This window comes from Camarhynchus parvulus, chromosome Z, assembly GCF_901933205.1.
Source record: "Camarhynchus parvulus chromosome Z, STF_HiC, whole genome shotgun sequence".
Lineage (NCBI taxonomy): Eukaryota > Metazoa > Chordata > Aves > Passeriformes > Thraupidae > Camarhynchus > Camarhynchus parvulus.
In genome coordinates, this window is record NC_044601.1 from 11539477 (window position 1) to 11554722 (window position 15246).

Sequence of the window (15246 nt, forward strand, 5' to 3'; positions counted from 1 at the left end):
GACTTTTTCTCAGCTTTGGTTTGTACTGTGAAGAATTATTTTCCTATACACAAACTGTTTTCTATATTTACCTAAATAATATATTATTTTTGTAATTAAAGTGTTTCTTACACTAACATGTTTCTGTCCATGTGATCAAGGTTTCCAAACTCTGTCAGCCCTATGACCAAAACTGTTAGAATAGTTGTGGGGGACTTAAATTGTCAGCTCTTCCCAGACTTCTAAGGACTTTCAGGGTTTTCAGGTATTGACTACATGTAGAGTTCCACAAAAATTCCCTCGAGACAGAAAAATTACTTTACATTTAAGTTTGAAAGGCATTCATCTCATATATTAACTACATCTAAATGTTCTTTTGTATTTTTGAATGGTGTAATGGTTAAATTATTTTTACACATTATTTTAACTTCAGCTAAGGAAACACTGCCCATGAGACAAAGCCAACAAAAATATTGCAAAATCAAAGCAGATAGATTCCAAATAATTGTGCATTTATTTTATTTTTGAAAAATGAAACATCATTTAACTGTTCATTTTTATTCAGATAAATGGATTTACAGATTCTCACTTAGAATATGAAGTACAAAATGCAATCTCTAGGAAAATACAAAGCTATCACTTTATTTTACAGTGCTCTTTTCTGCAATGCCATAAATGGAATTGTGAACTGGAATTGCAACCTCTCTAGTAATCCTGTAACAAGCTTTTTATAAGCAATTCAGCAGAGGAGAATTGTAGGATCAAACAGAAAGAATTGCCAAGAATTATTCATTAAAAGATTCTGTACACTAAAAGCAGAATATATGCCTTCAACAGAACAAGAAATACATGGTAAATTTCAGTCGTATTGTGGTATTATGGCTACACACTGAAGCATAAAATAAGTCAGCTACAACTTCAACTGAAAAACTGTAACTTCAACTGAAGAAGTTAAGATGTAGCATCACTCATGTCCTTCTTTTTCTTTATGTCACAATTTTCCAAAGTAAATTGCATTACCAGTATGCTCTACATTTTTGACCTGCAGTAAGAAAGTTTCAGCCTTTGTAACAAATATCCCAGCAGCATACCGAGATCGTCAGCACACACCGAAGACAGTATTTTAAAAAAAAGTGTTTAAAAAAAAAGTGTTTAAAAGTGTTTAAAGCTGCACAGAGAGCACATTCCAGCTGAAGCACGAGTTCAGCACTAGCTCCTACTGCCTGAAGTTATTGGGAATACACATTTCTTTCAGTATACAAGGAACTACCCCATGATCTTAGCAGTTAAAATGTAGGACATATGTCCAGTGACAAATCTGAGCCTGCATTTACTAGCAGATGTGTGACAGTTTTTCAAAAGGCAGGTTAGGTGGCATGTGAGAATAGCATGCCTGGTGGCCAAGGTGTCTCCAGTCGATAAAGTTGCTTCAAAGAAAATATATCAAACACTTTTACAAGCAAGTACTCCCAATCAACAAGATAGTGGCTCTTTTTGAAAGCTATACATTTTATTAAAAATATATATAAATTTGTAATACCTATAGAAAAAATGCATAAATATATAGAAGCTATTGATGTGTCTCAAAATGTAGGATTATGGTACAGTAAAATGAATGGTCCTCCTAAATATATGGACTAGCAGCAACAAGAAAAATACCACAGATAGGAAAATCTTAATTATTAAAACACAATAAAAGTGTTTATCTTTTTCTACCACTTGAAGCTCTGTTTAGCTTGGAGAGCTAAAGGTGTAAACTTTCTATGTGTCTGTATTTCAAAAAGAACTATTTTTCTTCTTTGCAAAATGTGCTCCAGTTTGTTCTGAGACATCTTTTTGGATATGGAAAGGACAACCCTTAATTAAAACTCTAAATTAATTAGGTTTTTTTTTATTTAAAACAAACCTATTTTACGTCATTAAGAATATTCTAGATTAGAAATTTTCATGTAGGTTAGAGCTAGAATTTTGGTCTCATTTTGCCGTTCTGGCACTGCAGGGCTAATCAGCACTTTTTCGCTTCATGTTACTGGCTTTTTTTTGCTTCGGGGATTTGTGGCTCATTTTAGTTCCACCTCTGTTGGCAAATTCAAGCATTTGAATTGTGGGGGGCGATGTCAAATAAACCGCTGTTTCCAGGAATATGGAAAGGTGGTCCGCCCGAAACATAGACCCTCTGACAATTACGTTTTCAGAGAGACCGAGCCAGAGCCCGGCAATCTGAGCACACAGTTACACCTTTAGGTAGACAAACTATTTCCCGCAGCACCACTCCGGCTCCACGCAGCGGAGGCTCCCAGAGTCGCCGCGGAGGGTGCAGGCGGGAAGGATTAAGCAGCAAGCAGGACGGCCTTGCGGCGCTGGGCACAGCACGGCTCCGGCTCCGGCTCCCCTCACGGCCCGGCGCTCCCGGGCCACAGCGCGGGCTGGTGCTGCCCCCTGGCGGCGGGCAGCGCCCTTCCCCGGTGGGCTGAGCGCGGCCCCCGCGGCACCGCCCCGCCCTCCCGCCAGCATGGCCGCCGCCGCCGCTGCCGCCTCCGTGCCTGTGAAGGTAAGCGTGCTTCCGCCCAGCGGCGCCTCAGGAGGGAGGGGGTGGCGTCCATCGTCGCCCGCAAACCCTCCCCGCCGCCGTCTCGGGCCGGGTGCGGGAGCCAGATGGCGGGGGCCGTGCAGCTGCCCTCCCGGCGCTGCCAACCGCGTGCCGAGAGGCGCTGCCTTCTCTGCTTGCTTGCTTGCTTCCTTCCTCCTTCCCTCCCTCCTGCCCGCTGCATTTTTCTCCGCTTCCTGCCGCCTTCCCACCCTGCTGCTGCGCCTCCTGTCGGGAGCGGGCCCGGGAGCGCGGCGGGTGCCGCTGCTGTGGGGGGCGGCGCCCGCCCGAGCGCTCCCTCGCCGAGGCCCGTGCAGGGGCGCCCGCAGCCGTCCCGGAAGGGACGATTATTTTTTTTTTTGTTGTTGTTGTTGTTGTTGTTGTTGTTTTTTTTTAATTCGGAGAAATCTCCTTTTCCGGTTATCTGACCCCCATGTGCGGTGTGTTGGATTTGTCAGTGAGAGGGATCGTGGAGGGTCTGTAGCTCTGGGCTCTGTTTTTAAACGTGCACGGAACTCTAAGCTTTGACAGAAGTAAGCAGTGCAAAACTTCCTCTCTTAAGACTCATTTCTTATGTGTTTGAAGAGCTGCGTAGAGCGGCGATGGCACCAGGGGTGAGCAGGCCGGTATGCAGCTGAAATTTGAGTTTTCACAAACTGTACGTTATTTTTCTGCCATGAAGTAAAAGATCCCAGTCCTTTTTGATGTACAAAAAAGTTAGAATACGTCTTCAGTGTGCAGATTTATTCTCTTAAGTGTAACTTATATGCAGTTTGAGGTTTGTCTCCTTTTAAGCAAAATTATTTGTAATGCCATCCCCGTCCCTTTCTCAGTATCCCCAAAAGGGAAGAGAGGAATACAGAAGGATTTGTGTGTGGTTAGTTGTCAAAAAGACCCATAGATGATCATGATATGTACTAGTTTAAGACTCACAGATGAACAAGTGTAGGCTGTTACTACACAGATACCTCTATGCTTTTCACTTAAACCTTGGAGAAGTTCACCAAACACCACATGAAGAAAGGCATACACACTTCAGTGTGATTGTTACTTGGACTTTGACAAGAAATGGGTTTGATTTTTGTAGTTACTTTGTGATAACTTTTTGTTAGGTATCACTTCTGTTGCTCTTCATCCCACTGTTTGAGATTCACTCAAACAGTTTGAGATTTAATTCTAGATAACCTTTGATACAGGCTCCGTTAAATTTTACAAGTTATATCCTTTGTGTCCCTTTGTAGGATGCAAAGTCTGGAATGGAGAATACAGTCTTACATCTTTCCATTCTTGAAGTCATTCCTAGGTGTGAGGTCAGTTCTCTGGCTTTTGAGGAAAGGTGAAACTGTTCTTCCTTGGTCACATCTTCTCTGCCTTCCCATGTGTTCAGCTCCTGGGCCGGTACCTGGGAATAGAAGTCAACACCCCTGACTTCTATTTGGGTGTTGTGGCTTAGACATGACGCTCTCCAGTTTAGTGTTCCCACTGAAGCCACTCCAAACCACACATCTCCCCATCCCAGCAGCAGAATGAGAGGAGTGTTGGGGGCACAAAAAGTGCAGATCATGAGTTGAGATAAGAACAATTCACTGGAAACAACAATCAGATAAGAAAAACAGTAAGAACAACTATATAATCGAGAGAGGCGAGCAGCTAATATGCAACTGCTCACCACTATGCACAGCCCAAAAATACCCAGTTGTCATGCTACCCTGACCCCGGGCCTCTTCCCCTGTTTTTGGAAAATGATACTAAATCATGTAGAATAACTGCCAACCAGTTCCTAGTCATGACCCTCCCAGACTACTGCAAAAATTAATCCTGTGCTGGCTAGAGCCAGGATGTAGGGTATCTCTCCCACTGAGCCTAGAGCATTTGCATTTGTTTTGATAATTCACTAGGAGGTTTGCAAAGCAGAATTTAGCGTAGAATCAGATTTTGCTGTCTAGTTCCCAGATACAAATAGTATTTCTGGAGATCATGTAAACTGGAGGAAAAAGAATTGTCAGGTAAAATTAATTTTAGGATGAGAGCTGCCAGCTCCAAGTTGACCTTACATGGTTGGAGAAGCAGCTACTTAGAAATCTCTGCTGCCTAACTTTCCTTCTACTGAAGTAGGTCTCCGGTGAGTTATAAGTGAGCCTAGCATTTCTCTGAGCCAGGGTTGCCTCAGGTAGCCTGACTGCCACTGCAGTAAGTTTGCAGTGGGTAAGAAAGCACAACAAACTCAACATAGTCTAGGTCTTCGGTGCTTTGGCTTCTGCATCCTGGGAGCTGTGAATATTTTGCAAGCTCATTGCAGCCTGCAATTTCTGACAGCAGGGCTATTGGTGTAAAATCCTGCACAGGAACTGAACAGTGCAGCCAAAGTACGTATTGGTGCCGCTGCAGCCCCTGGGTTATGGAGCCTGAGAGCAAATTTGAGAGCAAGCACACCAGGCCTATGCTGCCACAGGCCAGGCATGCTGCTTTCTGTACAGGAACACTGTTACTGTGATGGATCTGTGTGTTTATAATAACCTTAAAGCACTGCAGTTCCAAAGTAACTTTTATGTTGTGCATCTGTAGCTGCTCTCTCCAGAATTGCACATTTTTCCTCTGTCCCAAGAACTTTTACTTTGCTGGATGTAAAACTTCAGTTCCCTTTTGTATCCTAAGTCATAGGCCACTAGTGTTATACCGAGCTAAAACCAGTAAAGTGATTGAAGGAGCCTTTTTTTTTTCCCCTAGATTGAAAAAAATTAAGAAAGGCACCATTTTGGTCCTGTCCTCTGGCAATGTACCAATCATCAGTGTTTACTGAATATATGCATGAACAGTGTTAAAGATAGTCTTTTCTTGATTTTGAGTTTTGTGGTTGTTCCTGTTGCAGACCCTTCACAATTCTTAAGGCAATTTGTTATTCATCCTAAAGTGTATGTTGTTTTCAGGATTTTCGTGAGCAGTGCAAGTCAGAACCTTTGTGGTAGCTAAGCAACCCGAGTAACACGGGAGCAGACTTAGCAATATTACCGCAAACAGTGGTCTGGGTCTTCCCTAAAACTTGTGTGTGTATTCCGGGTCGGAGTGTGTGGGTTAGCGCTGCTGTTTTCCTTTGCACTTCTTCTCGTGCTCCACAGGGGGGTAGCAGAAGGAAGTGGGAGGCCGGTTGAAACCATCTCATGTATCAGCATTTGCACCACCGGCTGTGGAAAGCTTTTTTAAAGAGGTGTTTATTTGTAACCCAGACCACAGAGCCTCTCATTGTTGAAAAGAAGTGCTTAATGCGCCAGCTAATACAGTGGTTGAACAGATGGGATCTCTACGAATGTGAAAGTAAGAAAAAGCTGGAGTAAGAGACAGCTCTCTTCGTGTTGTGGAAGGAGGGGTTGTATGTTGCAGTCTGGAGGTTTTACTTGGGAAGTTTTCAGTCTTTGTGGTAATAAGTTACGTCATAAAGGTTCAGATTTTGAAGCAAATCAGTCATGATATGTATTCAACTTGAAAGTGATATGAACTTTGCAACAACTTCAGCAACTGATCATGCTGAAGAAAAAAAAGAGGCACTCTTTTTCTCTATGTGTGATACATGGTGACATAACTTTTAAGTACCATTACCAAGCTTTCAGTTGTGAAAAGCTTGACAATAGCAGTTCCGTCTGAAGAGTTACAAGTGTTCTGAATTCCAGAAAAATCTTCACTTGATAGAAAATCTAATTATCCCTAGAGAGACAAAAACCAAGTTACTTTTCAATGGCGAACTAGAAACAAGAAAAATCAGATGCATTTTTCTTTGCTGGAATATGCAATCACAGGCAAATCAAAACACAACAGGAATTTTAGTTGGGAAAACTTTTAGATTTTGTCGAGTCGGCACAAAAAACTTAATTTTTTTTTTTCCCCACAAGGTTTTCTTTCTTTTGGAGGTATAATGCCATATAGAAATGCCTGTGTCCTGGTTATGGCTGTAGTAAAAATTTCCCCTCAGTCACTGTTCCAGTGCTCTGTTTTGGATTCAGAATGAGATTGGTGTTGATAACACACTGATATTTTGGGTTTTGCTGAGTCATGTTAATCCTAAATCAAAGACTTCTTTTTTCCCTGTCTCATGCTGTGCCAGGGAGGGAGTGGAGGGGGTACGCAAACAAAACTGGGAAGGAGCATAGCTGGGACAGGTGACCTAAACTGATTGAAGGGATATTCTACACCATGGAATGTCATGCCCACTATATAAACTGAGGGAGTTACCCAGAGGGTGGCCATTCTAGATTTGGGAATAGGGTCTGGCAATAGTCAATGGGTGCAGAGCAATTGTATTGTACATTGCTAGTTTTTCCCTGTTTTATTATTATTATTATTATATAATTTACCCTTGTTATAATGTTTAACTTTATTTTCAGTTATTAAGCTTTTCTTATATCAACATAGAAGTTTTACTTTGATTCCACTCCCTGCTCCACCAGAGTGCAAGAGGAAAGAAGAGGGGTTTGAGCAAGTAGCTGTATGGTGCTTAACTTCCAGCTGGGCTTAAAACTATGACAGCCTGATATTCAGTATGGTGGTTATATGTAAGACTTTTTGTCTATATAAACAAAACCCCTTTGTTTTAGTTGGCTTTCTACATGCATTTCTCACTCATTACAGGCATTCCCAAATAGTCTTAATTTATATATTGGAAATAAATGTTTAATGGCACATCTTTGTGCATATTTTTCATAGCTTTTTTTTATTTGGTACTTAAAGAGGAGAATCATGGGGTAAGAAATTGGCAAGCTAAATACAGTTGTTTAAAATCAGATATTTGACATTTGCATTCTGGAAAAGTATGGTGAGCATATTATGATTTGTTGATCTGTTGTCTATCCTCATCTTGAGAAGATACATTTTGTAGCTTCCTGGTTAGTTTTTCAAGCATGCAGTTAAATGTGAATTGCAAGAAGACTAATATGTACTTTCTTTGTAAGATTGGAATTATTGGTGGAACTGGCCTGGATGATCCGGATATCTTAGAAGGAAGAACAGAAAAATATGTTGACACTCCTTATGGCAAGGTCTGTATAATCTTTTTATTTATTACTGAAAGTTTTTGCTGATTCTCAAGATGTTTGTATGCTTTAAGAATTTTCAGAGTGGTAAATGAATGTATAAAGGAGGTGCTGGCACAACTATTTTTAGTTGTTATGTATTGTGGGATTCTTAGTTTGCAAAAACAAAGTATTATTGCAAAGATCATGTGCAAAGTAGACTATACCTCTTCTCATTTGTGGATTGGATGAGTTTAGAAACTCACTGCTGAATTTGCAATCAAGGGATAAACCTCTCTTTCAATTTTGTACTGGTGCATGACCTGTATTATCTATCAGATTGGTCCAGGAACCTTTCTGAATTGCAGAAAACTGTTCTTTGAGGTATATGAGATACCATTTTCCCTCTAACTAATGAATTATGTTTTACATGCCAATGTAAGATCATGCTTATACCCAGATCATTTGAAAATAATTTGAAAATTAAGCTCTGAAACAGTGATTGTGAGGCTGGTACACCTAAACAATTCTCTTTTACATTGCTTCTGCCCTTTTCCTCAGCAGAAGGGAGTGGTGGCTGGGGCTGTTGCTCTATACGCAGCGCTGGGTACGTTTTGAAGGCCAATTCCTGGCACAAGACGTTTATAGTACAGCCAGACAAGACAAAGGATAAGGGGGTTTTATAGGCAGGAAATCAAGGGAGAGGGATGTTCTAGTTGTCACATGAAGCTCATAGAAGAATTGGATCTTAGGTAATCATGTCATAGGACATGGGGAGTCTGGGTGTTTATAATTGCCATTGGAATTATATATTATGCAGTCTATCAGTATATGCTGGTATACATTCAAAAAAAATCTGGTATCTGATAGCAAGTGCTATTTTGTGACTGGAAGCTTGCCAGAAAACTCAGTGGTATGGTGTGTGATTGAAAACCAAATCCATGCCTCCACTCAAAAATGGTTTAAAATGGAGTATAAAGAGCAAGAGGAGTTTGTATCCACACCATTAGGAAGGGGAAGTATATTAAAGGAAGTGAAAACATAATCAGAAGAATGCATTTGACTTCTCTATCCTCTTTTAGAATTAGTTAACAAATTGTAGTAGAATGAAGGGAACTTACCTCCTCTGTTTTCTTTACTCTGGCTTCCAAAAGTAGCCAGCTTTGGTCTGAAGGAGAGTCCACTGGCTAAACCGAACCAGTTGCCCTGCATTTCCTGTTTCTTGAGAATTATGGATGGTCATCATAGCATGGATGTGTTTGGAGACTGCTGACAAAGCAGGAGTAATACTATGCTTGTAGCAGATATTAACTGAAGCATTCCTATCTAGGAGAGATGGAACACTTCTCCCTTACAGGGTTCTGTTCAGATCAGAGTTAAGGGCACAGTGGCAGCACGGAATTTGAAGGTCTGTTCTGTCACAGCATTGAGGTGTCACAGGATTTGAGGAATGCAAATTCTGCAGTGCAGTAAGTGGCCTGCAAGGGTTCATTGTTCCTGAGAAGAGTAAGAATACTTGCAGGATGGCTCCTGCATGGAGTGAAATAATCTTCATCGGCCATGCAGCTTTGGTCAGTACAGAGGGCTTTTTTACTATTTTTTTTAACTAATAAGTAGCTTATCTAGTGGTTTGGGTTTTTTTTCTGTATTCTTCACAGAATGTAACATAAATAGCAGAAAATTAATGTTGGTGCCTGCTGTGGGTTGTGAGAGACCTTATTCAGTGGATTGCCTGTGTCTGAGCCTGCATGTTACATATTTAGCATAGGCTGAACTTAAAAAATAAGAGCTTATGAATATTTTTTCTTTTTGTGAGCGGGATGAGACTAGAACTGAGATACCATGGTATGAATCCAAGCCTGAATTTGAGATAATGTCCTGAGTTGAACTGGGACTGTTAAGCTGACCTAAATGGAGTCAGGACACAGTCAAAGAAAGACAGCAAAACAGGAAGCTTTTATCCTTTTACCTGTAATGGCCTGTCTTCCTTCTTTCTCTCTATAGATCTGAACTTCTGACAATCAGGCCATTGACCTGATGTTTGTTTCATGTAGATTTCCTTCTGTATAGAATCACATTAACTTCAGCAACTGAATGCAGTTTGCAGTTCAGCAGCTGATGGATCAGCCTTAGTGTAAGATGTGCAGAGCTTAGTCCACAAGTTACAGTTGCACAAAGTGCAATGGATTTTGATTGAAGAAAAAAGCCTCAAATTCAATTAGTATTATTAATTATAAATAGGTGGATCAATATTCACTTACTTTGCTGAGACTATTTAATATTCAGGAAGGAGGTGTTACACAACCTACCACACGTTTAAGAGCTACATAGTTGAGAGGAACAGCTATTGCTGAGTGCAAGAGGGCAGTTTTATTTTTATTTAAGTGTGCCTGGAAAAGTTTAGAAGTTTATGGTTTGTTACTATTTTTTCCTAAAGGTATATTTTGTTCTTGATTGTTACTGGAGTAAAATCAAATTGGCACTTTTCTGCCATAAAGGTACTTTTTCATAGAGCTGTGAAATCAATGGAGACATAATCTGCCTGAAATTTTAAAAAGTAAAGGGCTTAAATTAAATAAAATTCAGAACTTTGTGGCCCTTGATTTCCTGAGAAACAGACATGAAACATAAACCTATTTAATTCAAGCAAACCTAGGAAGAATGAGAATGAATGAATGAACGTCAAAAGGAAATTGCAAGGCATAGTTACTAGACTATATGTCTGTTTCCTTCTGTCATGTAAAAATGCAAAGTGTACAATTCCACTTCACTTAAATCTTTAATTCTTAAGTTTCTAGACAAGAAATCTTGTAGCAAAAGATTTTTGACTGATAAGCTTTCTGGGGTAGATGTTCCTTGGCACCTTTGACATTTGACAGCAGCAGAATACATTTTTCTTTAATGAAAAATGCTATTTTCTTTTCTTTTAAAAGATGAATAATAGCTTACTTTTTCTTTATAGAGAGTTCTTGAATTGTCTTCTGCTTTGGCCTTCTTGAATCCTAAGAATCATTTAACTACAAAATTTAGCATTAGGGAATGTGGGAAATATGGAAAGGTTTAAAAGAAACTATTATGACAATTTTTTGCTGTTCTCTATGTTGACTTTAGTCCTCTATGATCTATCAAGTTACATTAGTAATAGTGAAAATGCAGAACAAGAGTTTTTAAAAAAACTAAGTATATTTACAGCTGTTAGTATTCCAGCTGTCTTTTCTCCTTGGCTTCCACCATTTTCAGTACATCAAAATTTTAGTATTCTATGGAAAATATCCCAAAACCTTTTGAGATTCTATCTCCAGATATGGAAAATATTAGTCTCCTACAGGATAATAGATGCTGTTCTAAGCAATTTTATCTTCATAATTGAATTTTGAAGCTCCTAAAAGCTTTCTTCAGAATATATTTTCAGTTAGATTATCTTCCTTTCTGGATTACGGGTTTTGATTCTGAATCATCTTCCCTGGTGGGCAAGAGCTCTTCCCACTGTAGAAAATTATTCTAGAGGCTCTGTGTTTTTTGCTGGTCATAAATATATCTAGCAAACAAAGTAGGGGGTAGTTCCAGCTTTCAATGGAGTGATTTTTGCTTAGCATCAGGAAAACCTGATGCATCAGGAAAACCTGATCATGTAACATAATACTTCAGCTCTTCTTCTACCTCCCCAAAACAATGTACATTGTTTGGTTCCTAAACTAGCTCACAGGTTGAATGGAAGCTTACAGAACCTCTGAAGTACTTTTTCATCATGAATGTTCCGTATTCATTCTGTTTTCTGTTCCAGCTAGCCTCTTAGAAGGGAGACCAAGGGAAAAATTAATTCTGTAGACAACACATGAACGATACTTTATGCATATTTACTCTATAGACAAAGAGGATTTATTCTGATTGTTTGTTATTGTAGCAATTTAAGGTTAATTGCCCAGGATTTTATTCTTTCTATTCTGTTTTGCAACAATAAGTAATATATATCATACTTATATTTTGTGAAAAGAGGGAAGTAGTTAAAGACATTTATGAATTTTTAATGTTTGAGAACTTTTTATTGGACCTTTTATTAAATCATCCTTTAAAAATATAGTATTAGAGCTTTGATTTCAAATTGTACCATTGAAAGTTTTTATTATTTTATCATCACTCCTGGCTATGACCGTGATAATAGTAGAGAGGTACAGCACTTGGAAAGAAGTAGTGGGACAAAGAAAGCAGAATGGAAGTATACATTAGCTATGTTACATGGTTAACACCACGTGGTTTGAAATGTCTGTTTCTGTAACTTTATGTGTGTATCAGTAGTTGGTCCAGCTATTCAATCTCTTTACAAACAACCTGGATGAAGGGATAGAATGAACCCTGAGCCAGTCTGCAGATGATAGAAACTGGGAGGAGGGGCTGACACACCCGAAGGCTTTTTTGCCACTCAGAACGACCTTAGTCTGGAGAAGTGGGCATAGAGAAACCTAATGGAATTTAACAAGGACAAGTTTAGAATCCTGAACCTGGGGTTGAATTCCCACCTGCGGTGGGAATAACCCCAAGTACCAGCACAGTTGAGGGCTGGCCTGCTGGAAATGAGCTCTGGGAGAAGAAACTGGGGTGGTGGATGAGAAGTTCACCCTTGCAGTCGTGAGGGCCAATGCTGTCTTGGGGTTCAGCAGCTAGAGTGTAGCCAGCAGGTCAAGGGCTGTGATTCTCTCTCTACCTGGCCCTGGTGAGGCTACACTGGAGTGCTGGGTTGCGTTGTGGGCTCCTCAGTGCAAGAAATACCAGGAGCTACTGGAAAGGGTCTGGCAGAACCATAGAGGTTATTCAGGGTCTTACAGGGAGAGACTGTGGAAGCTGGGCCTTCTTAGTCCAGGGAAGAGAAGACTGAGGGGGATCTTGTCAGCACATATAAATATTTTAAAGGTCAGTGCCCAGTGGATGATACCAGACTCTTTTCAGTGGTGCTCAGTGACAGGATAAGCAGTAATGACCATAAACTAAAACACAATATGAGTAAGAATTTCTTTGAGGATGGCAGAGCACTGGAACAGGCTGTCCAATGAGGACATGGAGCCTTCCTTCCTGGAGACACTCAAACCACCTGGATATATCCCTGTGTGACCTGCTCTAGGCAAGCCTGCCTTGGCAGGAGGGCTGGACTAGCAGACCTCCACGGGTCTTTTCCAACCCTAACAATTCTGTGGTTGTGTGATCTTTATTTAATGTCTTTTAATGAAGCATGATGCAGTATCTGCAATTCTTTTCTTAAACTGTCCACCCATCATTTAGCAGTGCTCTCTTTGTTCCAAATGTTTCTTTTTCTCTTCCATTTTTCTAGAAATCATGTGCCAGAAAGATACTCAGTAAATTATGTGGAAAATGTGCAGAATGCATTTTGTGGAAATCCATGCAAAGGTGTCAGCCAGACTATTACACAACCATCCTGAAGCCTTTTGAAGTGCTAGGATATCAGCAGATAGGGAAGGAAACCCGGGCTACAGCAACTATATTTTGAAGCCTGTGAATTTCAAAGCTGTTATGTTCTTTCTGCATCATCAATGTATATCAGAATTCAGGGGACTTCTGTAATGGGAATGAATATCAAACTACCCTAAGTCTTTTGAATATGGGTATAAGCTTAAATCTACCTCTTGGAATAAATTTTAATCTGTTACTTATAAAGCAAAGAGCTTTATAAGTAACAGATTAAAATTCAGTGTTCAGTTTGCTGACCTTTTTAATAGAAGGCAAGAACTTTTGCTGGAAATCCTCTTTAGTTTTTAAGAGTATTTTTGTAGTCTTTTGGGGACTTAAGTTCCCAATTTTAATAAGTGCTTATTACTTAACACAGCAAATGTGTGTAAACGAAACAAAATCCCAAGTGCGAATTTTTGTGAACCTTCCTTGTTATGGAATGTTGCAATGGCAAGTTGCTGTGGCCAGTGGACAGCAAGGCTTTTGCCCTGTGTGAAATTTCTCTCTTAAAGCCATGTTTGTTTGAGAAGAGTGTATGTAAGGTAAAGATAAAACACTTAAATATCAATTGTTTAATATTAAATGGATACTTGAAAAAAAAAGAAGAAGAAGTCAGAATAACTACTGTTCTAAACATAAATTTTCTGGAATATTCAGTTTTTTTAAAAGAAGTAGTAAGTGTCTGCCAGAATTTCAACCTTGGTGATTGAGTAAATTATAGTGCTTTAGAGAGTTTTCAAATGAATAATTACCAAAAAGAGCAGTGCAATAGGAAGTAGAAGATGATGGGTTTTTTAGAAGTGGGTATCTTTAACGTGGGACTCCCATATCACTTCACTGCCAACCTCTGCAAATTTTCAAGTGTATAATAAAATCAACAGCTGTAAAATAAATGCTTATTTAAATCTTTTCATCTAGCATTATAATTTTATTTCTTTTCTATCAAATACCTGGCAGCAGAACATTTGTAAATGCAAATGTGTGAATCAAGACACTTGCAAACTTGTGATCAGTAAATAAACCATGGTTTTGTTAGTAGCTGTTTTAACAAAAAGGAAAGCTATGGCATAGGATATTTCAGACCTCTGAAGGCCAGGAGCAGAACACAGCCCATAGAGCAGTTAATTTATTGTAATGATGGTTGATGGTACTTGGAGGCTGCCTGTCATGGGCACGATGACCTGTCTCCGTGGCAAGATACACATTCCAGCTGGACAGCTAAAATCAAAATGTTCATCTGTTCTGGCTGATTGGTAGTCATTCGGAAGATAGTATTTTCTTGTTGTGTAGCTGTAAGAGAAATCCCTGGGCTAAGCAAATACAACACTGCTTCTGCCACTTATGTACCAGAATTTCTCTGTTGTATCACATTTCATTTCCCAAAAGCAGGACTCCCAGCAGCGGGGAAGAGAGTTTTTCAGGAAGGTGGGGTTGAGTGAAGGATGGGTTGGAGGAATCCAGAACTCTTCACACTCTACTGCAAGCCCAGGTTAGAAAGGGGACAGAGAAGAGAATGGCGAGTGTTACGGAAAAACACAGATTATATGGTTTTTATGTTGGAAGAGGGCTTTAGTAGAGAATGGCACCTATTTAGCAAAAAGAAACTGAGGTTTACAGGAAAGAGTGAGTCATGCTAACCAATTTGATGGTAACATGTGCATGCTACTATTTTTGTGTTTGAAATACTCTTTTGATACGTTAGAAAGTATTGCAGTTTCAAACCCTAAAGTAAAGAGTTGCAATGTTAATTTTTATATGAACACAATATTTATAATAACCCTTCCTGTTTCAAGTTTGATCTCCCTGTTCCAGGCTGTTTTACTAACCAGCCATATCAAAATGCAGGGCTGAGCTCAAGAAAACGTGAGAGTACAGTGGTAATCTAGTATTTTCTTCTGTAACTATTGTGGTTATTTTTAGGTGATAGTAAAGGTTTGTAATGTGATTGTCGGATGGTAACTCATTCTTATGTGTTTGTTTTGCAGCCATCAGATGCTCTGATTTTGGGAAAGATCAAAAATGTGGACTGTGTGCTCTTGGCAAGGTAAATGAGCATCTTAAGTGCTTTTGTATTAAACATCTTAAAGTCTTCTCAGAATTTTTTCTTTTCATTAGGTGAACTGAATTTCTATGCTGGCATGATCTTACTCTGTGTTGTTGCTGGCAAAGTCCAGCACAAGTTTGGGTTTTTTCATAAGCAAGTTTGATGCTGCAAGGACT

General features: G+C 39.7%; 1 protein-coding gene across 1 annotated transcript in view; it reads left to right on the forward strand.

Moving 5' to 3' along the window:
* Positions 1–2474: 2474 nt before the first annotated feature.
* MTAP (methylthioadenosine phosphorylase) overlaps positions 2475–15246 on the forward strand; it is a 32276-nt gene continuing 19504 nt past the window's right edge. The window contains exons 1-3 of the mRNA XM_030969232.1: positions 2475–2530; positions 7507–7593; positions 15012–15070. Coding sequence (XP_030825092.1) covers positions 2492–2530; positions 7507–7593; positions 15012–15070 — 185 coding nt within the window. The 5' untranslated portion in view covers positions 2475–2491. The remainder of the gene's footprint in view (positions 2531–7506; positions 7594–15011; positions 15071–15246) is intronic.